General features: G+C 41.5%; 1 protein-coding gene across 4 annotated transcripts in view; it reads right to left on the bottom strand.

The window, feature by feature from the left end:
- The window catches only part of CFAP54 (cilia and flagella associated protein 54), a 246,818-nt gene that overhangs the window by 176,097 nt on the left and 43,666 nt on the right, over positions 1-27,055 (bottom strand). For all 4 annotated transcript variants that reach the window (XM_070410862.1, XM_070410863.1, XM_070410864.1 and 1 more), the window contains exons 16-20: positions 22,620-22,748; positions 22,156-22,282; positions 20,688-20,774; positions 20,474-20,595; positions 648-824 (exon numbers count right to left, since the gene is read on the bottom strand). In XM_070410862.1, coding sequence (XP_070266963.1) covers positions 648-824; positions 20,474-20,595; positions 20,688-20,774; positions 22,156-22,282; positions 22,620-22,748 — 642 coding nt within the window. The remainder of the gene's footprint in view (positions 1-647; positions 825-20,473; positions 20,596-20,687; positions 20,775-22,155; positions 22,283-22,619; positions 22,749-27,055) is intronic.

Here is a 27,055-nt window from a genome sequence, read left to right as displayed (position 1 = left end):
TATAACATCAAAGAGCATGTTGTTGATCATCCAAAAGAGGAAAAGGTAATATTTAAAATATAAATTAGGTAGAACCAAATGTTTGTGAGGAAACTAAAATCTCAGGTTACAGTAACATTTAGGCTGAGTTCCAAGGCATTGAGGATGGAGAAAAGAGCACATTCTTCAATACATACATAAAAATGTGTGACTTTAATATAGCTGGAATTGTCATTTGTGTGTTTATATTAAAAGCATCCCCATTTACTTGGAAGAACTTTGGAAAGAGCCACTAAATTCACCATCCCCAAATTCATCTCCATCATTGACTCTAAGAATAACATCTGCCCTCTTCAAGTGTCACACTAGAATGTCAGCATATGACTCTGTCATCGTGATGAAGATACTTACAAATGCTTCTCTACTGTTTCTCTTTATTATATATGTGGGTATAGCAGGACTATAAAGAGCATAAAGGGAACCAGCATAAAAAGGAAAAGATCATGAGGAAACTAAGTATAATTACTACATTAGAATATTAATCCCAGTGTTCGGTGTTTATAAATAAGACTAGTCAGGCCCTAAAAGCAATAAAAGTATCAATCATTGTAGTCATAAAAGTACTTATGTTGCATTGCCTGAAGTAAAGATAATAGTGGACAACATACCTTAACATCTGAAATAAATGGAGCAGGTTTCAACATCACAGAACAATGAGTTCGGGATAACAGGATAGGTGGAGGAGGGATTCTGCTTTTCTTTTCTTTTGAACTTTCCATATTTTTCAGATACAAATATTGAGCATTTTGTTCTACTTCAACCTTCTCAATTAAAGAATATGCTTCCTATAATAAGGTGTGAAAACAGAAAAATATATTTCAAGAGCTTTAATTTCACTTATATTTGTAGTAATATTAAACAAAACTATCTACACTAATAAAAGAGAAACATGCAAATTAACCATCACACGGCCACTCCTCTATACCCACAAGCCACGCCCACCAACCAATCAGGAGTGAGTATGCAAATTTACCCAACTAAAATGGCGGCAGCCACAGAGCTGGAGTGAGCAGGAGGCTTGGGTTGCCTCTGGCGATGGAGGAAGCCAAGCTTCCCGCCTTCCCTGGCCCGCCCTGGCCTCCACTCAAGGCTACAAAGTTTCAATTATAGAAGATAAATAAATCCCAGATACCTGCTTCCAGCCTGCCCTGGCCTTCGCTCAAGGAGGCGCTGGAAAAAAAAAAAAGAATAAAAGGAGAGGCTGGGAGCTTGGGTCACGGGGGTGTGTGGCCAGCCTGAAAACGGCCATCAGCCCCTCACCTAGGCTGGCCAGGCACCCCAGTGAGACCCCCCCACCCTGAAGGGGGTGTGGCCAGCCTGAAAACGGCCTTCAGCCCTTCACCCGTCTTGGCCACACCCCCCTGGGGTGAGAATCCCCGCTGGGGGGCTTGGTCAGCCTGCAAACAGCCATCAGCCCCTCACTCAGGCTGACCAGGCACCCTAGGGGGGAACCCCACCCTGAAGGGGGTCTGGCCAGCCTGAAAATGCCCTCAGCCCCTCACCCAGGCTGGCCAGGCACCCAAGCGGGACCCCCACCCTGATCTGGGACACCCTTCAGGGCAAACCAGCCGGCCCCCACCCATGCACCAGGCCTCTATCCTATATAATAAAAGGGTGATATGCAAATTGACCCTAACAGCAGAACTACTGGGAATGACTGGTCACTGTGACACACACTGACCATGAGGGGGGCAGACACTCAATGCAGGAGCTGCCCCTCGGTGGTCAGTGTGCTCCCACAGGGGGAGCTCTGCTCAGCCACAAGCCAGGCTGCTAGCTGCCAGCAGAGTGGTGGTGGTGGGAGCCTCTCCCACCTCCTCAGCAGCGCTAAGGATGTCCAACTGCAGCTTAGGCCTGCTCCCCGCTGGCAAGTGGACATCCCTCGAGGGCTCCCAGGCTGCCAGAAGGAAGTTTGACTGCCAGCTTAGGCCCACTCCCCCGGGGAGTGGGCCTAAGCCAGCAGGTGGACATCCTTCGAGGGGTCCCAGACTGTGAGAGGGCATAGGCTGGGCTGAGGGACCCCCCTGAGTGCACAAATGTTTGTGCACCGGGCCTCTAGTCTTGTTATATATAGTTCTTTGAGTCTTGGTGGTATACATATTTCAAGCACTGAATGATTATTCAGAAATTTAAAAAATAGCTACTAAATAAAGCTAAGTAAAAAAATAGTTATTAAGGGAATAGTGTCATATATATGTCTAATTTGTTTATCATTATTATTATATACTAGAGGCCCGGTGCACAAAAATTTGTGCACTCGGGGGGGAAGGGGGGGGTCCCTCAGCCCGGCCTGTGCCCTCTCGAAGTCTGGGACCCCTCGGGAGATAACGACCTGCTGGCTTAGGCCTGCTCCCGGGTGGCAGAGGGCAGGCCCAATCCCTAGGTGCAGCCCCTGGTCGGGCTCAGAGCAGGGCTGATTGGGGAGTTGGGGCGCCGCCCCCTGTCATGCACAGAGCAGGGCGGATCGGGAGGTTGTGATGCCACCCCTAGTCACGCTCAAGGTGGGGCCAATTGGGGGGTTGGGGCACCGCCCCCTGTCACACTTAAGGCAGGGTCGATGGGGAGGTTGTGGTGCCACCCCCTGTCACGCACAGAGCAGGGCCAATCAGGGGGTTGGGGCACTGCCCCCTGTCACTCACAGAGCAGGGCCAATCAGGGGGTTGGGGCACTGCCCCCCCCTCGCCCCCCCCGTCACGCACAGAGCAGGGCCCATCAGGGGGTTGGGGAGCTCCTCCCTGTCACGCACAGAGTAGGGCCAATAGGGGAGTTGGGGCACCGCCCCCTGGAACGCACAGAGCAGGGCGGATCAGGGGGTTGGGGCACCGCCCTCTATCACACACAGAGCAGGGCGGATCAGGGGGTTTGGGCGCCACCACTGTCACACTCAGGGCAGGGCCGATGGGGAGGTTATGGCTCTACCCTGTCACACACAGAGCAGGGCCCGTGGAGCGGCGGGGGGGGGGGGGGGGGGGGGGGGGGGGTTTGGGTGCCACACCCTGTCACACACAGAGCAGGGCCGATCAGGAGGTTGGGGCTCCACCCCCTGTCACACACAGAGCCGCAGGGCGATCAGGGGGTTTGGGCGCTGCCCCCTGTCATGCTGATCCGGTGCCAGGAGACCTCTCGGCTCCGCTGATCCCGGTGCTGGGAGGCATATTACCCTTTTACTATATAGGATAGAGGCCTGGGGGCCGGCTGGTTTGCCCTGAAGGGTGTCCTGGATCAGGGTGGGGGTCCCCACTGGGGTGCCTGGCCAGCCTGGATGAGGGGCTGAGGGCTGTTTGCATCTGGTCACACACCCTTCAGGGTGGGGGTCCCCACTGGGGTGCCTGGCCAGTCTGGGTGAGGGGCTGAGGGCTGCTTTCAGGCTGGCAGTTTTGACTGCTTTCAGGCTGGCGGGAAGCTCCCAACCACTCCTTTTTTTCTTTTTTTTTTTTCTTCTGGGCCAGCTTTAGCTCTGGCTCTAGCTCTGAGGCTTCCACTGCTGGTTTGTTTGCCGTTCTATAATCGAAACAATGTATAACTTCAGCTCTGAGATCCCAGCCGGCTATATTTGTTAGAATGTTTCAAACTGCCAGCTCAGAGGCCTGCAAGTGAGGTGGAAACGTTGCAGTCTGCAGTCACTGGAGCAAGGAAGCCTCCTTGCTCCCTTCAGTGCATGGCTGCCGGCCGCCATCTTGGCTGACAGTTAATTTGCATAAGGATACGCTGATTAGCCAATCAGAAGGGTAGCGGTCGTACGCCAATTACCATGTTTCTCTTTTATTAGTGTAGATTAATATGAGACATTTCATTTTTTAATCAAATCCTCTGAATATCTATCATCATATTTCATTGTCCTTAAAAAGTTCATAATGCAGTCATCTACATTTATACTAGTGAACTGTACACCTACTCTTAATGCAACTTGAAATGTAACTCTCAAGCAATGAGACTATTAGTATATGTGGTTTTTAAATGAATATTATTGAGAGTTTCTTCCTATTAGCAAGAAGAAATAAAAGCAGTTAAAAATTATTCTATATACCTGAAGGAAAGGCAATCAAAAGAAAGAAAACATGGGAACCAGAAGACCTAAATGATATTCAAAATAAGACTAAATATATCGTCAATAATAACACATGCAAATGGGTTAAAATCCTCTTTTAAATTAAATTAAAAGCCAAGAGCACTCTAATTGAGCTCCAAAGCAAAAACCTATGTAAACATTCAAATTCAATGTATGATAGAGAAGAAATAGCCTTTCCAACAGATAGTACTTGGACAATTAGACATCTACATGAATCCCTACATCACACCAAATACAAATATTAATTCAAAATCAGTTACAGATCCAAGTGTGACAGCCAAAATATTCTTAGAAGAAAATGGAGTAAATCTTCATGACCTGGGATTAGGATTTCATCAAAATTAAAAGCTTCAAATGATACTATCAAAAAAGTGAAAAGACAATTGACAGAATGAGACAAAATATTTACAAATCTTACATCTGCTAAGAGGCCTGCATTTAGTATATATAAAGAACTGTTATAAATTCATATAAAACAACAAACAACCCCACTAAAAATGGACAAAGGGTTTGAACCAACATTTCTCCAAAGAAGATACACAAATGGTCAATAAGCCCATAAAAAAGTTTACATCATTGGTCATTAAATATGAAGATATAAAATCAGCAAACTGACTCAAAAAAAAAACAAAACTTGAACACAGGAATAATGATAGAAGAAACTAAAGAATATATCTGAAAAAATACTTCCCACAAAAGTATCAGGCTCAACTAATTTCATTTGAAAATATTTCAAATATAAAGGAACTAATAATTCCTGTGCCATTTTAAATTTTCTATCTACACAGATAGATAGCCACAGCTTGAATAATTTTACAAATTTATTTTAACTTTTGATAACAAAATCTGAAATATGACTGCACTTAAAACACAGAGCAATCTTCTTATAGTATGATACTGAATCATGAAGAAATAGAAAATATGAACAGACCAATAACAAGTAAGAAAATGATCAGTAATCAAAAAACCTCCCACTAAAGAAAAACACAGGACTGGATGGTTTCACTAGTGAATTCTACCAAAAATGTAAAGAATAATTAATGCCTTCTCAAACTCTTCCAAAAACTTGATGAGAAGGGATATTTCCAAAATGACTTTACAAGGTCAGCATTATCCTGGTACCAAAGCCAGAAAAGGATACTACAAGAAAATTACAGACCAATATTCCTGATGAACATAGATGGAAAAATCCTTAACAAAACATTAGCAAACCATATTTAACAGTATATTGAAAGACTCATACACAGTGATTAAGCAGGATTTACTCCTGGGATTCAAGGATGGGTCAATATAAATATGATTCAAATCAATAAATGCAATACACCACATTAACAAAATGAAAAAAAATATGATCATTTCAGTAGAGCCCAAACAGAATTTGACAAAATTCAACATCCTGTTATGATAAAAACTTCTCAACAAATTGCATACAAAAGAACATACCTCAACATAATAAAGGCCATATATGACAAACCCACAGCTAACATCATAACAATGGTGAAAGATAGAAAGTGTTCCCTTTAAGATCAGGAATACGACAAGGGCACACACTCTTACCACGCCTATTCAACATGGTACTGGATACCTTAGCCACAGCAATCAGAAAAGAAAATGAAATAAATCATAAAGGAAGAAGTAAAATTGGGGGAAAGGGGAATGCTGGTCAAGGATACAAACATTCAGTTATAAAATGAAATAAGTTTTAAAGATCTAACGTACAGCATGGTGACTATAGTTCATAATACTGCACACCAGAGGCGTGCAGTGGCTGGGTGAGTGGCTGATGGCTGTTTGCAGGCTGGCCACGCCCCCCAGCGGGGACCCTCACCGGGGGGTGTGGCCAGACTGGGTGAGGGGCTGATGGCCATTTTCAGGCTGGCCACACCCCCCGGTGACCCAAGCTCCCAGCCTCTCCTTTTTTTCTTTTTCTTTTTTTCAGCACCTCCTTGAATAGATTTTAAGAGTTCTCACACACACAATAAAAGCAACCATGTGAGGTGATAAATGTGTTAATTAGCCTCATTAGCCTGTAATATGGTAATCATTTCACAATAAATATATCAAATAATCACAATGTACATTCTAAATATATTAAAATCTCATTTGTCAATTATACCTCAATAAAGCTGAGGTGGGAGGCAAAGCTCAATAAACTCAGAAAGCTCTTTCTTTAAGCATGAGAAAAAATAGTAATTTTAGACAACAGAGAAAATCATGGCAATCGTGAAGCACTAAAATAGCATCCAGGAGGAGATACAATGCCACTATTCCTTTTAATTCTGAAAGTTCTAGCAAATTTAATAAACACCTCAGAAAGAAAATCCTGAGGATTAGGAGACAAAATGTCCACCAAATGTCAAATGCATTTCTCTCAGATACAAAAACCCATGCTGTTTCCCCTACAGAAGACACGATGAGTTTAAAGCTTTCATTTGGAAAGCTGGACTCAAGCTCAAAAGAAAGGCTAAGACTGGAGATAGGATCTGGGAATCATAAACATCAGAGTGATATTTAAAGCTAAGTGGGTAAATCCATTCCCTGTGGGAGTGCAGACTATAAAACTATAGCATCATACTTTTTCCTTAAAATAATGAAGCCTGGCCTAAACTGAGGTCAGAATTAACTTCTCATTTTTATTTCTATTAGAAACGGTGGACTTAAGGTCTAAAATCATTTGTCGTGATTAAAATTTATCTCTAGTAATTCACGGTGTTTTAATTCCACTTATTCCGTGCCAGAAGACCTTGAACATTTTCCTGCACTTACAGTTCAGGAGCCTTAGCCTTCTGCACAGGACAACCGTTCCTTCTTGCGAGAAGGGTGATATACGATAACTATGCTTCCAGAGCCTACGTGCCAGAGACCAAACATGTTTACAATCAAAAGCTACTTGTTTAAAATATATTTCTATTGATTTCAGAGAGGAATGGAGATGGGGAGAGAGAGAGAAACATCAATGATGAGAGAGAATCATTGATCAGTTGCCTCCTGCACACCCGCCCCGGGAATTAAGCCTGCAACCCAGGCATGTGCCGGGACCAAGAATCGAACTGTGACCTCCTGGTTCATAATTTGATGCTCAGCCACTGAGCCATGCTGGCCAGACAAAAACTAATTTACGTACACATAGTGCTTGGTGTAACTGTTGAATCACAGAATGAATGAATCAGTCAATCAATCAGGGAGATAAGATGGCATCTGTTACCTTCCATTATCTCCACTTTTTCATTCATTCAATCAAACTGGGGGGAGGAGGGGAGGAGATGGAGAAAATGGATGGAAAAATGGTAAAGGCCAGAAGCTGAAGAGACTGTCATAAAAGACTATGAGAGAGTCAAGTTCCAGTTCAACCAAGAGGACCCAAGCAGCACAGGACTGGACAGAGGCTCATTTCCCCATCCACCTTCTACCCACAGACCACAGGCCCCCCTTGGCCCCCTGAGAAGGCAGATGTGCCCACAGAGCCGGGCTCCCTGGAAAGGTAACAATAGGTAGCAGCTTAATAAGAAAGAGGCCAGAGTTGAACAAGATAAGTAGGTTCCCCAGATAACCTGTGGGAAAATTTTGAGGGAAGAAGTTCCTAGTTGAACAGAAGGGAAATAAAATCTATTATATTTTGGCCCTGGCCAAGTGGCTCAGTTGGTTGGGGCATTGTCCCGTACACCAAAGGTGGTGGGTTCAATTCCCAGTCAGGGCACATACCTCAGTTGAAGGTTTGATCCCTAGCCTGAGGTGCTTACAGGAGGCAACCGATGAATGTATCTCACTTATTGATATTTCTCTCTCCCTTTCTCTCTTGCTCCCTCTCTCTCTCCCTCTCCCTTCCTCTCTGAAAATCAATGAAAACATATCCTCAGGTGAGAACTTTAAAAAATCTATTACATTTTGAAGATTAAATTTTAATGCGCCTTCATTTGCATCACAGGCTGTGGAGACTATGATTATTCAGGTTGCAAAAGAATAAGTAAAATCAGCCTAAGGAAACGTATGCAACATAAGGAAAGGGGAGCAATGCCTTTAAAGTCTGGAGACATTTCCTTCCTCTGGATTATGTTTGGAGTCTGAAAATATACCAGCACCACTGGCTCACTGGCCCTGATATTAACACAGACTGCCTTTGACTCCATCTCAATTGACTGGTCAACTGCTCTGGGCTTTCTACATTTATTCCCAAAATTTGCCTCAGCAGTTCATGCTCAGCTGAACCAGCTGGAAACGAGCATCTTCTGACTTGACACTAGCAGCCTCTCCCTGCATAACCATGAACCCAACTGAGATTTTTTGAAACTTCCTACCCTGGGCCATCACACAGACATCTCTCAGACTTGGCTGTTGATCAGTATCATCTATGAAGTTTATTTAAAAATTAAGATAGTCTGTCCCTACTCTAAACCCACCTATTAAAAATCACCGGCGGTGCAGCTTGACCATGTATTGTTAACAAATGCCAAGGATAATTCTGAAGGGAAGCAGGGACTGGGGACCACTGATTTAGATGAGTAAATAAGCCCCCTGTCCTTCCTTTCAGCCTCTAGGCTCTTAAACCTTCAGTTGCCTAGCTCGTCAATGGCTCCTCCATACTGGTTACAGTGCAAACTCCGCCAAAGCCCTTTTTATTCTGATTACAACTATACTTTCCAGTCTTTTTCCCTCCTGTACTCTTTTCTCCTCCCATAGCTACCACCCTGTCCAACCTAACCTCCAAAACCATAAAAGAAAAAATAATCATTCATCCCCAGATAATTCTATATTCTTTTGTGCCTCTAATACGTCTTTGCCCCTGCATTTTCCTCTTTCTGGAGGGTCTTACACCCTCTTCTGTGTTTCAAGACCCATTCACACATCTTCTCTGCTGACTTCTTTCAAGATAAGTCCCATGCATTTAGGTACTCATTCCCTTCATTTCACACAATCTTTATGTTAGTAAGTATTATGCAATAAGGCACCTGTGGACATGACTGTCCATACTCTCTAAATAATGAGTGTCTTGGTGACAAGAACAGTGCTTTATTTATCTCTTTAGGTTTAATAAATGTGTTCTGAATGAAAGATGTATGAAATTATGAAGAGGAAGATAATCTATACTATAATGCATTCTAAGAAATCATGTTTAAAATGTTCTGATTAAGTCTTGATCAATTTTAACTTTATTATCCCTCATTCATAATCCCATGACGTGATTTGAAGTAGGTTAATAAAAATATTGAAGTGTTAATAAAAATATCACAGTTTAATTGAAAGGTGATGGAAGAAAAATCTAAAACAAAGTCCTTGATTTAGGTAAATCAGAACAATTATATATACATATACATATGTGGATATATATATACATATATATATATATTTATATAAAAGAGGTAATATGCAAATTAGGCTGGGACACCATAACGGTCACAACCAGCTCAGGAGGAGGGTCCTGGCGCCGGCCCAGAGCCTGAGAAAACAATAGACAGGGCAGCCAGCACCCGGCCCTAGAGCCGGAGAGAACTCACAGGGGGGCCGGCCCCCAGCCCCAGCCCCAGCCCTGCAGCCATTGCGCTGGGCTGCTGTGGCCAGAGCGGAGACATAAACCCGCAGGGGGGCTGGGTTGATTCTGATCAAGGGCATGTACCTAGGTTGCAGGCTCCTCCCTGGCCGGGGCCCAGATCAGGGCTCATGCAGGAGGCAACCAATCGAAGTGTGCCTTTCACATTGATGTTTCTCTCTGTCTTTCCCTCTCTCTTCCACGCTCTCTAAAAATCAATGGGAAAATAATCCTCATGTGAGGATTAAAAAAAAAAAGAAAGAAAGAAATGTCATATCCTATGAAAGAGACATCTTAAAAATGCCTAAAGGAAGTTGTCATTTTTTCGTGGTGAAGGGACTGGAGTTCGTGTTGATGAAAACACCTTGGCGGCTGTGGCAGCCAGCAGTGGCAGCAGCAGCAAGGTGATGGGGGTGGTACCATCCCCTGATCAGCCAGTTGTCTCCTGCAGAGGGAGGCCAGACTGTGGCTTAGGCCCGCTCTCCGTGCTCCCGGACTGTGAGGGGGGCAGGCTGGGCTGAGGGATGCTCCCCGCCAAGTGCACGAATTTTGTGCACTGGGCCTCTAGTATATTATAATAGGACTCAAAGTAAACACTACTGACAGTTAGAAATTAACATCCTAATTTAGTGAACCAAATCATTAAGCTCCTAATAAGGTTCCATTTACGAGAAAGTGACTAGGGACTTTTTAAAGGGGGTTTCTCAGATAGAAAGGAGGAAATATCATCAGAGACAAAGTCCCAAAAAATCAAGGAAGAAAAATTCTCATGAAACTAGCTCTACTCAGTTGTGAAAGTGTTATCAACGTGGACATGAATATGGCCTATAACAGCAATGATCTAGAACACCAAAGTATTGCAGCTCTGAAATATAGACAATTCCCTAATCAGAGGTCAAGAGGAAATGGGTTTTCCATGACATGGCAAATAATGGAAAATAACTATATTCTCACTGCTATATCCTCACTGCCTAGCACAGTGCCTGCCAAATCAGAGGGCTTACTAAGCTTGAAAGAAGAAATGAGTCTTTACCTATCACAGGAAAAGAATCAGCCACAGAACCTCAACGGAAAGAGGCTCCTATACCCATTCACAAAGGAAGTAAGTCCTGAGTGTGTTTTTTAATGGGGGTTTGTGCTGCAATGTGCCCCAAAATAATACTGCTGAAGTCCAAAATATTGTTGACTGAATGAAGTCTCCCTGCCTATAGTTTCCACCACAGAAACTGAGATCTGCCTCTTTTCAGAAGTTATTCAATGTTTATGAGGACAGGTTGACAAATACATTTGATGATGGCTTAACACCCACACTGCAGCAAAACACTTGTAGGAAGATATAGAGCAATCTTCAAGGACATGATTAAGACATATGGAAACAACTATCAAAAGACTGCAATGATAAAGTGCCATATTTACTAGTTGCCTAGTAGATCTGAGGTATAGTCTGGGTTCTTAACACTATTATGTATATTTCAGAAGGAGATGAAAAGTACATTAAGTCATATCTAAGAATACTGGGAAGAAATATTGCTTAGAATAAAATTTATAATTTATAGGATAGATATAAGAGAAAACACAGAAAAAAATGGGTAATTTGATAGAGAAAAATATGCTTAAAGCACCAAAAATAATTCTGATGTGACAAAACAGGACCTTCCAGAGTGCTTGAGGTAGGAGAAAGAGTAGTAATAATAATAATAATGTTGGCTAACAATATTGACTGCTTACTCTGTGCCAAATACTAAGCATTAAATGTGCATCATTTCATTTAATTTTCCTAGAACTCCCACATTTTACAGCTGAAGAAATTGAAACTTAAGAGAGCATAAGTAAACTTGATTTAAGTCATACAACTAGTCTGTGGTAGAATCAAAACTCTAATCTAAGACCCTTATACTCCTAAGCATTATACTATATTGTCTTCATCAGAAAGGCAACCTAATGAACTTTCCTGTACAATACCCTTAAAATGTTTTTAAAAGGGGGGTTACCTTATATGTAAAAATGCTTAAATCTCTGTCAGTAGTTTCAAGCCTGGAGGTCAAAACATGATCTCATGGGAGGGCTCAGAATCATAAAAGGTTTGCTCTTTATGAGGAAGATATCAGCATGGAGCAATAAAAAGGGCTGAGAAGATCTCTGGAAAAAAAAATTAGTTCATCTATGTTCTTCCCTCCCCCCCAAAAAACAAATAGAATTCATTTGACTAAAATGCTATAAAATAAGAAAAACAATTATGCTCAGTAATCCAATTGCTGCTATCATAGTTAACAGAGTGGTAGTTAGAGGACCTCAAGATACAAATTTAGGAAATATTAAAGGCAGGAGTTATTAGAACTTCTAGTGGCTTCTTCATTAGTTCTGGTTTCAAAATAGGACCATAAAATTAGATTTCGTGTCAATTATAAAAATAAATATGCTAACTCACAATGTTCCTTTGCTTAAAGTTGAAGCATTATTACTGGAATTTGGAACTGCTAAGATCATCTCAACTATCTATTTGTTTAGGTTCCAACGAATAATATTAGGAGAAAATTAGATGCATCATTTAGGGTTTTGTTTTTTTCAACAGAAACCACAGAAAAATCAGGCTTGGACCAAAGCAGGCCCACAAAGATAGGAGGGTAAATAGAACAAAACTATAATTGTCTGACCAGGGCACACGCATTAGAATGAATGAACACCAACTAGTTTTAATCTTTTTATCCCTCTGCTCAAGATTCAAATTCCAAAAAGGGAGCAACGAATCCGCCCAGCTTGCATCACTAGTCCTCATCAGGGCCAGAAGAGAAGAAAGACCCTGTAAAGTCCCACCTGATTACATCTAGTGGGAAGAAGAAATTCCTCAAAAGGTGATGTTCAGATGGAGAAATGTATGCTGAACAAAAAAACAACAGTGAACAACCCTGCCCTGGTAACATTTAGCACATGGATAGAGGAGTAGTCCTGCCTCTTCCCAATGAGAAATCCCATCTGCAAAGATGCTGAATGCTCAGTGGGTGGACTCCAAGGACAATGATGATAAGCCACACAATGATAGCTCTATTTGATCAGAAGTAGAAGATCAAGGATATCTCAAATGATTCTAGGTGCAATCCATTAAAATAAATCTGAAGTATAATGTGTAAAAAGCCAATATAAACTCCCAGAAGTCAAATAATCAAGACAGGAAAATGGGGAAAATAAATACCCCATAATCAAGAAAAAAATTCATCTCATTTGGAAAGCTAACAGTGAACTAGGAAGGTTTATCCCTCATTCATGGCAACAAGTTTGTCCACCTTTAATTGATTTGTAATAAAACAGACACCTGATGAGATTATCCAGCTCCACAAAGTCACAATACTTTTGAAAAACTAAAACAGAGTATGAATTATTTAAGAGTTCTGAAAAGATCTGGGCTTTTCAAACCATTTTATATCAGGTGACACATCAGTTACTGATTTGGGGATAACTTAATTACAAAATCATAATAATGTAAAACATTCTGTAATATGCCCCAGCACAATATAACTGCCAAGGGAAAGAAATTTATTTGTATTTTTTAAGGAAAGAAAGTTTGGCAATAATTTGAGCCATAATATCATTGTACCCTGAGGACTGGTCATTAAGCTTTAACACTTGGATTAAAAAAAATATATACCACTGAGGAGCAAAGGTAGCTGCCAAAGATTTCAGGACTTCTAAATAAATATTCAATGCTTGTTAGTTGGTGAAAATCCTTAAGGAGGATGAATCATAAAAAGTAAGGTCTCGAAATGCATGTTATGAATCTATCCTCAAAGGGCATTATGTTTATAATTTTTCTTAATTAAAATAGTTTCACTTAAGAAATAGAAGGAGGAGGAGATTTGAAGATGGCAGTGTGGGTAAATACCTGTACTCACCCCTGCCACATCCACATCAAAATTACAACTAAAATATAGAACAAACATCATTCAGAATCATTGGAAAGCAAGCTGAATGGAAGTCCTACAACTAGAAAAGTAAAGAAGAGCACACTGAGACTGGTAGGAGGTGCGGGGCACGAAACAGGCTGGTTTGGCACCCACATGTGCTGCTTTTTTAATTGGGAGGGAGGTTGTCTCTGTCTCTGCAGAGGCCACACGGAGGAGCAAGGGGTCCCAACCACACTCCAGACCTCCAGCCCAGGATCCCAGAGCTGCGAAAAGAAATCCCTAAGGGCAGTAAGAACTATGGCTATAAAAACAAGTACAGATTGGGGCTCAGTGACACAGAGGCTAATGGAGACTCAGCTGTTCCTCTTAAAAGGCTAGCACCATGAACTGAACTTACAAGGTCCTGCTTCCTCTGAGCTCCAGCACCAGGGTGAGGCTCTGGGGATCACAGACACATATGAGGAGGAACTGGATTGTCTGGCATTGGGGCAGGAACTCAGGTGTGACTTTCTTCCAGATGGAGGTGCTTGCAGGAACATTGTTCCTATGCTGGGACGTGCCCAGTCTCAGGGCTGACTGGCAGCCATTTCTGTTTATGCTGTCCTGGTTATTCCTTAAGACCCCGCTTCATCCAATTTACAACCCCACTCAAGGTGTGTGCAGCAGGTTTTGAATAAGAATGGCCTGTCCTTCTCAGGCTAAAATCTCTCAAACAAGCTACAGCTGGGTAAGGGAACCTCAAACCTATCAATAAAAGGCCCAAGACCCAGCACCAGCACCAACCTGCCTTGCTTCACAGCTGGGCCTCATCTGGGTACTTTTAAACCCCATACAAATAGGAGGAATCTGCATATCTCTGTAGCTCCTGCTTCGTGGTCCCAGGCAGTGGCTGACTTTGCACCTCCCTGGACACCCAAGAGCCAGTATACCCAGTGGTCAGTGTCAGACCATACCAGATTACAACTCTACATATCCATAAGAGATACACTCCAGGGGAAAATTCAGTGAGCATCAAAGCCCCACTGAAGCAAGTCCTGCTCCATAGGGGTGTCTCCTAAATAGCAGCTCTCCCAATGTAGTCACAGCTGGTCCTCACAGCCAAATGGCCTGGAGGTCAATTCCTCCCAGTGACCTAATAGCAATCAAGTCTCAACTATAACAAGACTGTGCTCACAGCCCACAAATGGGTGTATCTAGAGTGCCCAACTCAGGTGACTGGGGAGGCTGAGCCACTAGGCCCTATAGAACACCTACTACACAAGGTCACTCTACCAACACAAGGATACATAGCCACTCTACCCAATAGATAGAAATAAACACAGGGAAGCAACCAAAATGCAGAGACAAAGAAACATGTCACAAATGAAAGAAATGGAAGAAAGCAAACTACTGGATATAGAGTTCAAAACCACAGTTATAAGGTTACTTAAGAATCTTCTAGAAACCTCCAAAGAATTGGAAAAGGACCAGTCAGAAATTAAGCATACAATGACTGGAATAAATAATAATATGCAGGGATTCAACAGTAGAGTAGAGGATTCTGAGAATCAAATCAAGGATTTGAAATCTCAGATAGCAAAAACTACCCAACCAGAAGAGCAAAAAGAAAAAAGAATCCAAAAATATGAAGATAGTATAAGGATCCTCTGGGGCAACTTCAAGAGTACCAACATTTGCATTATGGGGGTGCCAGAAGAAGAGAGAGAGCAAGATATTGAAAACCTATTTGAAGAAATAATGACAGAAAACGTCCCCTACCTGGTGAAAGAAATAGACTTGCAAGTCCAGGAAGCACAGAGAATCCCAAACAAGAGGAACTCAAAGAGGACCACACCAAAACACATCATCATTAAAATGCCAAGGGCTAAAGACAAAGAGAGAATCTTAAAATCAGCAAGAGAAAAGCAGTTAGTTACCTTCAAGGGAATGCCCATACCACTGTTGAATTGAAGGTCAGATAAAGAGCTTCACAGACAAGAAAAAGCTAAAGGAGTTAATCACCACCAAATCAGTATTATATGAAATGTTGAAGGGTATTCTTTAAGAAGAAGAAAAAGAAAAAGAACAAAAATACAAACAACAAAATGGCAACAAATACATATCTATCAATAATTGAATCTAAAAATAAAAATAATAAGAAATCTAATGAACAGAAAAAACTGGTGAATAAAATAGAATTGGACACATGGAAATGAAACAGACTGATTATTCTCAGAAGGAAGGGAGGTGAGGGGGGCGGGAAGAGATTAAATAAAGATTTTATATGCATATATGCATTACCTATGGACATAGACAATAGGGTGGTGAAGGCCTGGGGCTGGGTGGGAACTGGGTGGAAAAGGGCAATGGGGGAAAAAAAGAGGAACATCTGTAATAATCTCAACAATAAAGATTAAAAAATAAATACAAATGAAAAAAGAAAGAGAGAGAGAGAGAGAGAGAGAGAGAAAGGAAGAAAGAAGGAAGGAAGGAAGGAAGGAAGGAAGGAAGGAAGGAAGGAAGGAAGGAAGGAAGGAGGGAGGGAAGGAAAAGATGCACAAGGAGAATGTGGAAACTTCAGACTTCTCAAAACTCCAGTATGTTCCCCAATCTCAGTGGTAGGAGGGCAGAGCTTTCATTTAAAAAAAAATCCAACCCTATACAAAACTCTCTGTTCCAAATAGTCTGCTGTCATGGCTACTAAAAATACCACACCAAGTCATGGTCTGTGTGGCTAAGTAGTTAGAGCATTGCCCCACGCACCAAAGGGTCTCAGGTTTGATTCCCAGTCAAGGGCAAGTACTTGGGTTGCAGACTGGATGCCCAGTCCAGTCGAGTGTGTGCAGGAGGCAATCAATCAATGTGTCTCTCTCACATCCACTCTTTCTAAAAAATCAATGTAAAAAAATATTCTCAGGTCAGGATTAACCAATAATAAATAAATAATTAATAAAATAAAATACCACACCAGAATGATACCCCACCACCATGCTTATAGTGTCTCCTAAAAAATTCAGTCTTCAATCTCAGCTAGGACTTCATTGTGCTAGTCAATCCTTTAACTTGGAGTCACCTCTCTCTCATCCATCCCTCTCCACTCTCCAATCATTATCTCTCTCCTCAATCCAACTATCCACCCTCACTCACTATTCTTGGCAGATATTTTTCGCTTCCTACTTTATCAGATGATTGAGGTACAAGGGTATCAACTCAACTCTGCTTCTATACCAACAGACTTAATTAAATCTGTATCTATTCTTTCCACCTTCCCTTCTATATCAGAGGCCACCCTTCATTGAAAATGGATCACTTTATCTATGCTTTCAGCCTCATCCCCCTTCCCTCTTCTATTAGACTCCACTTTATATATTAACCATTCTGATGTATCTTCAATTTCTCTCTTTCTGGCTTTTCATTCTTAGCATATAAATATGCTAAAATTTCTCTCTAAAATGTTCCTTAACTCTGCATCTTCCCCTTAGTACTGACCTACTTTTTTCTTTCCCTTATCAGCCAATCTACTTGTAGCATTATTCTCTGCCTCAACATGTGCCATTCACTCAGACAATACAACCAAATTTTTGTGGATAATACACAGGGGGTGGGGGGTATATAAAAGATTCCATAACTTGAAGAGTTATTTTCCTCATGAATTTAAACTCTAAAATTAATATATAATGAATAAGCAAGAAGATAGAACAATTTCCAGGCCAGAGTGAGACAACATCAACAAGACAATAGGTCCATAAATTAGCAATATCCAATTGGAGAGAGGGTATTTTAATTCCATAGTAAGGACTGCCTTATGCTGGCACAGTGTCACTTAGATTCTATAATTTCCCTTATTTCGAATTCTGCATATTCATTTGACTTCCCATGTTAAGTTGCACCTACAGAGAGATTATACAGAAAGCAAATTGCTCATTTCAGGAGAGTTCAAGACTGGAGATACCCAGGGTGTAGAAAAAGTAGATTTACAGTTGTGAGTATGTGAAACACAGAGTTTATTCATGAATAATTATTTATTAATTACTAGAGACCCGGTGCACGAATTCGTGCACCAATGGGGTCCCTCAGCCTGGCCTGTAAGATCGGGCTGAAACCAGCTCTCCGACATCCCCGAGGGGTTCCAGATTGCGAGAGGGTGCAGGCCAGGCTGAGGGACCCCACCAGTGCACAATTGGGGTCAGGGAGGGACACGGGAGGTTGGCCAGCCAGGGAGGGACCATGGGAGGGCTCCAGGGCATGTCTGGTCCGCTTCACTCAGTCTCGCTCAGTCCTGATTAGCTGGACCCCAGCAGCAGGCTAACCTCCCAGTCGGAGCAGCTGCCCCCTGGTGGTCAGTGTACATCATAGTGACGGGTCGACTGGTTGTTTGCCCCCTGGTGGTGAGTGCACATCATATCAAGCAGTTGAGTGGCCTTAGCATATCATTAGCATAGCTTTGATTGGTTGAATGGACAACTGGATGACCGAACAGTTAGCATATTAGGCTTTTATTATATACTAGAGGCCCAGTGCACGAAATCTTGTGGGTAGGCTCCCTAGGCCTAGCCTGCAATCAGGGCCATCTTCTGCCCATTCACCAGTCCCTAGGCCAAATGCCACCTCCGCCGCCGGGGCGGGTAGGTCGAGGGCACACTACGCAGCTTCTGTTAGCATCAAGTCCCAGCAGCAGCAGCAGTAGCAATGGCGGCGGCAGCGGCACCCACATGAGCGGCCCCAAGCGGGAGGCGTGTTCCATCAGTGGCTGGCTGGGCGCAGGCACAGAGAGGTGAAGTTTTTGGCACCCGCTTTCCCACCGGCCTGAGCCCCCGAGCAGTCAGGGATGAGCTAGGGATCCCAACAGCCTGACAGCCAGCCCAGTCCTCCCACCACCCACCCTGGTTACCCCGTTCACCATTGCTGATCCATCGGAGCCTGCATGCTAGGGTGAGGGACCAAGAGGTCAGCCGTTCTGCCCACTTGCCAGTCCGTAGTCCTGCCCTGCAGCCACCCACCTGCTTCCCCATGGTTCCCCGTTTGCCTGCAGGCACAGGTAGGGGGTAGGGAAGGTGGGGGAGGGGAGAGACCGAGAGGTGGTCAATGCACCTCATGGCAACTGGTCGAGCGGTCATTCTAGTCATTATACTTATGATCCCTGGATTTGATTATATAGGTCTAGAGGCCCAGTGCACAAAATCATGCGAGACCCAGACCCGCCGCGCCATGAGACCCATCAATGTACCTCCTGGTGACTGGTCATTTAGTCGTTACGGCATTACAGCCACTGGCCTTTTATAACATAGACTAGAGGCCTGGTACACTAAATTTGTGCACTGGCCTGCACCCTCAGCCCGGCCTGCACCCTCTTGCAGTCCAGGACCCCTCAAGGGATGTCCGCCTGCCGACTTAGGCCCGTTCCCCACAGGCTCAGAAATCTTCATGTCTCCAAACAGAGTGTCCATGGCGGTGTCATTCAAGGCAAGGTCACTTTGCTCCATTATCTGGACAATTTCACCTGAGGTTAACACACAGTCAGCACCCAGGGAACTATGTAAAGCTGTGGGAACATCTTCTCAAACGGCCTCCAGTTTCTTGTCATAACACGGGGCCACAATGACGTGGAAAATCTTGTCTGGGGACAGAATCTGCCATCTGGCAAAGTAATCCTTCACCAGAGAGCCCATGATCTGCTGGGGAGACTTGGCCATGTAGAGGTGGGGGGTGATGGGGTGACCCAGCATGCACTCTGCATATCGGACCCAGCCAGGGCAGGTGGAGGTCAGCATGGGTAGCCAGGGCTCTTCCTCACGGTGCTGGCAATACTGACACACAAATTCCTCCTCACTCTCCAGGATGCTGAAGTCTGCAGCTATCTTCATGTCAAAGACAGTGCGCCCCGAGGCTTTTGAGGAAACCACAGAGCCTTCTGGATGCATCAGTGACACTGAGGCTGAATTTAGCAGCAAAATAAGGCAGAGACTGAGAATACACGGACACTGCCAGCACCTTGTGCTGTGAGGTATCACATTTCTTATTAAGGTTTAGAACATGGAAGAAGTCCGTGGTGTTCTGCTGAGAAACTTGGACTCCTTCCTCTGCAGTCACACAACTGCCACACACCAGGCAGTCACTCAGAAATATCTGGGCATTGGCCAATTTATGGAATTCTCCCTTCTCTCCGTTCACCTGAGCTGGACTCCGGACGTTGACTGTGGCATTCTCTTGGTCATCCATTTTTATTTTTTTACTACATTCCTTCCGTGTGCAGTGCTCACACTTCATCTGGAGTGGGGTGGGTGGGGGCCGGTTCAAGTGACTTGGAGGAAGCATGAGGAGAGCAGTCACCTCTGGTCATCTCTGGCACTGCTGGCGGTATCCTTTCTTCCTTGTGGAGCGTCTAGGGAGGGGAAGCAGCTGCAGCACCCAAGGCTAAGTTCCAGGAGGCCAGCAGCACTGTCAGGATCGTGCCAGCAGTGCTGGTTCATTGGTGCCTGGCCTGTCCTCTGGAGATTGAAACTGCAGGACTACTAAGGGAGCCAGTCCCCTGTCCCACCCTGCCTCCACCACTGATTGATTGGAGTCTGAAGGCTGGGAGGAGGGACCAAGTGGTCTGCCTTCCACCTGCTTCACTGCCACTGATTAATAGGAGCCTGAGGGACCCCGGTACCCCCGTTAGCCAACCCCTGATCAATGGGAGCCTGAGGGCCAGGGGGATGGACTGGTCATTTGGTCATCCTGGTCATCACGGACACTGGGTTTTTATATGCATAGATGATTATATTCTTTTCCATATGAACAACGTAAACCTACTTTTGCTCAAGACTAAGACTGTTTCTTCTCAGATCACTAGATTTGGTAAACCTGAAGGTTCATAATTAATGTTAAGGGCAACACATTATTTTTAGAAAAGGGAAATAAATCATTCACTTAACAGAGGTTGTATGTCAAGACTAAAAGGAAGGATGGATATATTGTTACCATCAAAAAGTTATGTGAAGAAGTAGAGGTTGCATCTTTCTCAAATATTAGAAGAGCTTTCTTCAGCAAGTAAATTGCTTTGGATAGCTTATTCTTCCTTATTTTATTCATTACACTGACTTCTGAAAAAGTAAACAAACATTTAATCAAAAAGGTAACATAAAAACTATCTTTACAAATTTTTGGAAAGACAGGTTATCCCGGTTTTAATTACCTGTAAAACAAACACTGTTTTCAGGTTGTTTTCGTTTTTCTGGAATTTTGGTAGATATATTTTTGCTAATGGTTGGAATCTGCAAAACTGAAGAGGAAGAAGGAGATTGCCATTACAATTAAGCTGTGTTCAAGAAAGGAAATATTTTCTAAACATTAAATAAAAGCTATCTATTTGCAAAATTATCACTTTCTCTATCATGTTTTTTCCATGAAAAGATAAAAATTCAGACAAATCTATACTATAGTGCAGTTTTACTTATATTTGCCACAGTATACATGAGGACATAAGAATTTTCAAATTACTTCTAACTCAAAAAATATGTTTTTTCTATTTCATCTTAAATAAAATCATCTTTAAGATTGATAAATAAGATCCAATGTACTATTTAGCTGTATGTATGATATGCTTTAGATTGAGATCAGAAGTCATAGTAGGCTACAACACTTATTTCTATCTTTAATTACTCAATAATTTAAAATGGAGAACAGTTAGTTATATTAATAGTGGCTATACAATCATGTCAAGAGTAAGATGGCTTTATCAAAATTTAATCCTAAACAGAAGAGTTTCTAGACCTAATGATATTAAATCTTATTTTGAGACTCAAGTAAACACGTTATCTGTATTATTGCTGGCACATTTTCTTAAAGCTGTTCTTGCAAGAACAACTTAAATTCAAATCATCTGTCCTCTGTCAGAGATGTCTTTCTGTTTTTCATTAGCTTTCAGGGTAAAATTGATTCAGAACAAATTGTTTGCTTTGATAACTATACCCATTAGCTCTTCAAGATCTATCTGTGATCTACCTCCCTGGGCGTATCTGTTATTCCACGACACGTGCGCTATATCCAGCCATGAGAATTCCAGTCGTTCCTAGAGATGCACCTTACAACTGTTTGCTTCCACCTTTCTAAACATTACTTTCTCTATCCAAAATTATGGCCTCCTTTCCATCTTCTTCATAAAGCTAATATTTACTAGCTTTCTGGTCAATCATTACCTCTTCCAGGTAGTCATCCCCGGCTTTCTTGTTCCACATGGATACTCCTCTTCTGTGTGCCCATAACAAAAACTTTGAACCCACTTCTATCACATGTAGTAACCTCCCTCATTATACCTGGCTTATCTATAAGCTCAAAAGTAGAGGCTGGGTGTCTTATTTGTGCCAAGCCTATCATGATTCCTGGATTTTGGTAGGCACTCAATAAATGGTTGTTTCATTGATTTATCAAAATACCAATAATTTAATATAGCTCAAATAAACAAATTTTATACGTTTACTAACTTATTAGCTATGCAAGGTGTAAAGAATAATGAAAGCCATCTATTGATATTAACCAGAGAAGAAAAAACAAAATAATAAACACCCAGTTGACAAAAACATAATTTACAAATTAAATTAATTCTATACTTAAACTTAGCTTAAAACTGATTCAGAGCAAATTGTTTGCTTTGATAACTATACCTTCCAGTTGGTCAAGAAGCACAACAGCTATTTGGTGCTGAGCTTGAATTAATTCAAGATGTAAATCCATCATGAAACTATTTGCTGTGACTGGTTTGGAAATGTCTCCATCTGTATCCTGTGTATACTTTGATAGAGTTGAAGTAAAAATAAACAATAAACATAGTTATAAAAACATACTAATAACAGTTCTACCCTATGAGCACCCATGTTATTTTACTCCTAGTCATTAAATCCTGCTGATTTCTCAACCCTTCGTACTCTGGCTTACAAATTCATCTTCAATGACAAATACAAAGACTCCTTACTCTTCTTGATTTCTTCTGGGAAAAGGGGATTGAATATGTTCCTGGCTTATGAGAGGGAAGCCACCACAAATCATGCTTTATTTATCTACTTGCAAGGTCAGCCCTCATCCCACTTAAGTAGAACTTAAATCTAATATATGAATTTCCCATTCTTACCTTGGCATAGCAATGATCAAACACTGATAATCCATTTGGCAAAGTAGCTAACATGCAATTGACATTTATTCCACTGATTGCTTTGTCAAGAAGTTCATAAGCCAAATATAACTGTTCCAAGGGTGTTTTCTAAATTGATTTTATAAATAAAACAGAAAAAGAAAAGTTGAGAAAAATTCATATGCAACATTTCTAAACTTCTTTTAACAATAATTCAAAACCAAATAACAAATTTAAATAGTCTATCCAATGTCAACAATATTAAAGTTCTTATTAAGTGTATTTGCCTTTTGATTAAATATGGAGTATTATTAATAAAGGTAAAATAATGAATATATTTAATACTTTTCTACAAATACAAATTAGATTTCACAAACATGTAGATAGCTTCCTTTTATGGTTTTCAGAATTCTGATTGTATCAAATATATAGGTAAATTTTAAAAATATAATTCATTTATCATTTTTACATTATTTTTAAAGTTACTTTTTTGAACCTCAGAATCTTAGAGATAGAAATCCATACTTAGAAGCTATTAAATCCAATGGTCTACACCAGGGGTGGGCAAACTTTTTGACTCGAGGGCCACAATGGGTTCTTAACTGGACCGGAGGGCCGGAACAAAAGCATGGATGGAGTGTTTGTGTGAACTAATATAAATTCAAAGTAAACATCATTACATAAAAGGGTATGGTCTTTTTTTTTTTTTAGTTTTATTCATTTCAAACTCCGGCCCGCGGGCCATAGTTTGCCCACTGCTGGTCTACACCATGATTTTAAAAACTACATACCTTTTTAATGGAATTATTTTTATAGAGAGTCTAACATGAAAAGCAACCCACTTTGCTCAAGCTTTATAACTTTCCATATATTTTCCAGAAAAATTTTAGGAAATAAAGCACACATATACATGCATAAAGTTGAAATCCCTATGTACCTGAGGTAATCATTGCCCTTAAATTTGGTCTTACCATTCTTTTTCATGTTTTTAACCTTTTACTACATGTGTATATGTCCATTAATGATATGCACTATTGCTTTGCATATTTTTAATTCGCTCATGGAATTCTGCAGTTTGCTTTTCTTCTTTCAACCACATGTTGTTGAAAGTTTTTCAGGCTGGTGTATGAAACTCAATCTGTCAGTCAGGGTTTGGTTAGGAACATAGGATGACTCTAGATATTCCAAACAGAAAGGGACTTAAGCCCTGACCGATTTGGCTCAGTGGATAGAGCGTCAGCCTGCAGACTCAAGGGTCCCGGGTTCGATTCCGGTCAAGGGCATGTATCTTGGTTGCAGGCACATCCCAAGTGGGGGGTATGCAGGAGGCAGCTGATCGATGTTTCTAACTCTCTATCCCTCTCCCTTGTCTCTGTAAAAAAAGCAATAAAATATATTAAGGGGAAAAAAAGAAAGGGACTTAATACACAGAGCTGGTCATGTCTATCACCATTGGAAGGCATGGGGAGCAAAGATCAAGAAAGTTGCCAGTGACTGTTTTGCTACATTCAGAAGTCTGTGAATCTAAGCACCTAAAAGGCAGCTGACAACCTCAAGGATCTACTAGTGAAGCAGGTGAATTGCAAGAGCTTGCACATTAGGACTAGTGAATTCACTTCTTCCAACTACCACTGTAACATAAGAACTCTCTTTCCCTCTGCATTACAAATTCATGCAAATGTCCCTCATTGGAAGACTAACCTAGAACCATACAGAAATGAGATGCAGGTTTTCCTCCTCTAATGCAAATAAGAGGATGGCAATGATGCCAAACTCACTCTGGCTCAAGCCCACTCTAGTTCATTCATCCTCACGGCTACAGTGAACTGTTACACTGAGGAATATGTCACAATATATTTATCTACTCTTCTGCTGATGGACATTAAGATTGATACTGCTAAAAATATGCATTTCATTGTACTCATCCATGAATAAATACAAAGTTGATACTTCCTTTACAATTCCTATACCTTTTTTCTGCTTTCCTTTTTATACTCACCCCTCTAGGACATGTTGGACAGATATCCTTATGTTGTTACATCAATATAAAGGGACTGCTTTTCATCGTTTAACATAAGTATAACACTCATTGAAGATCTTCAGATCTTTATGAAATACAGAAGTTCTTTTCCTAACTTGTTAAGAGTTATCTTTTAAAAAGATTGCTGTTGAATTTTGTCAAGTGCTTTTATTGCATCTCTTTATCTAGTGGGGTGCACACTTTTTTCCTTTTACCTGCTAATGTGGTGTATTGCATTATACATTTTCTAATGTTAAATCATCCTTGCATTCCTGGATTATATACAATTTGGTTACATACATCCATTCAAGATATATAATATATATTTGCCCCTCCCTTCTTGAATGGAGATACAAGAATTACAGGCTCACAAGAAAGGTTAAATTCAAGAGGTGGAAATGCTGTCCATGGTACCCTTTTTATAGAAATCTGGCTCAAACAAGAATCCGTGTTCCAATTATTATATTTTGTGTGACCGACAAAGTCGTGCCGTGGGATGCGTTTAACGTCCAGCACTTGAACTACATTTGTGTGCACCAACTAAAAAGAATTCATAATAATAATTTAAAAAGAATCGGAGACTCAGGGAGGTTTCTGAGCATCCCAGAGAGTATAAATTCAAATAATAGACCTACTTGAGGGCAAACCCAAAATTATAAATCATTAGAGAAACTTTCTCTCATCCACTCCTCTTTTCAGCACCCATTGAGATACCTCCCTACACAAACAGCCAGATTATTTTCCTGCTCTACCTTTTCCTAAGATGTAGTCTTTTGTAGGTTCTAACTCGATGTGTGAGTCTCAGTTCCAAGCCTTCATCTTTCTGTGCCCAAGCCTCAGCTCTTGTCCCAGGATGGCTGTTATCTAAGCATGTAACTGAGCCCATCAACCTACTGCAGAATCTACTCATAAAATTATTTTCTGGTTTTCAGTTCCCCTTTCTATTTTGACCCCTGGGATTTACCTTACTGTCTAGTGAACTATGCAATGTACTTGAAGATACTTGTTTAATTCTGTCTATAATTTCTACGTGTTTTTGCAGCAAGAGGGTTTTCTGATCACCTAATTTGCTGCTTTTCCAGAAACCCAGGTCTCTAAGGATATCTTTTTAACATCAAAGAATTTCAAAGACCCCCCCACACACCCACATTCTATCACCATCATCACTACCACCATCGTATTATCATCTTTATCACCACAGCTAACATTTAATGAAAACATGTTCTAGGTACTAAGCTATATGCTTTACATAAGATTAACTTTTAAATTTCCACAGTCCTATGAGATAGGTACTCCTTAGTTGTTATAATTTTATTATCCATCTGTTGAAAAAATAGCATCACATGTTCAGTATAACTTTCAAATAGTATTTTACATAATTATAATAGCAGCTCATATTTTTTAAATATTTGCCTGTATATATGCAAGATACATCATTTATCTCACCTACAGGCTCTGCTAGGTGAGCATAGGGATTTTGGACTGTCCTGACAATAAATTATCACTCCTTTCCCCACTTTACTCCCCCCACGTGGGTCTGAAACCCTAGGTTAAGATCCAGTTCTCTATATGAAACATAAGGGAAAAGTTGAAGAGCTACCACATGCCAGGTACTGTTTCCACAGTGTTACCAATCTCTTGTTTAAATTGTACAACTTAAATATTACCATTAGAATAGGTACTATACTTATAATTTTACAGATAAGGATACTAACATTAAAAGAGATGAAATTATTTATTCAAGATCACACAAGCAGTCAATCTCAGAGTCAGACTCAACTCCAGGTCTCCCAGCACTAAGTGTGCCCTTGACCACACCAGTGAATCACCTCTACTGCATCGACCATGTGCCCCAGTGTAGCTGGGAATGTTGTATATTGCACAATTTTAGGGGATGCCATTTACACTGTTGACATCAGACTTGTATATTTATTTTGACAATTTCCCATCAGATGACAGTAAATCATCGCAAGGACAGAGCACATTTTTCTAATTTAAATAACAGCAATAGTTCATAAGTGATGTTCAGTTTTTTGTTGTTGTAGGAAATTGGACATCTCCTAAGAAAGCCATTTCATTTTAGTGGCAATAGTTGCCAGAAATTTTCCATCACAAGCCAAAACCAGCACTTCGGAACTTCCACTAGCATTCCCATCTCTACCTATAAGGCCTTAGAGCAGTGGTTCTCAACCTTCTGGCCCTTTAAATACAGTTCCTCATGTTGTGACCCAACCATAAAATTATTTTCGTTGCTACTTCATAACTGTAATGTTGCTACTGTTATGAATCGTAATGTAAATGTCTGATATGCAGGATGGTCTTAGGCGACCCGTGTGAAAGGGTCGTTCGACTGCCAAAGGGGTCGCGGCCCACAGGTTGAGAACCGCTGCCTTAGCGAGTGAGAACCAGCCCACTA

Source organism: Myotis yumanensis, unplaced genomic scaffold (genome assembly GCF_028538775.1).
Source record: "Myotis yumanensis isolate MYYU_CA2020_CCGP unplaced genomic scaffold, mMyoYum1.0.hap1 SCAF_3, whole genome shotgun sequence".
Lineage (NCBI taxonomy): Eukaryota > Metazoa > Chordata > Mammalia > Chiroptera > Vespertilionidae > Myotis > Myotis yumanensis.
Note: the sequence above shows the minus strand (reverse complement) of the source record. Positions and strands in the feature narration are given on the sequence as shown.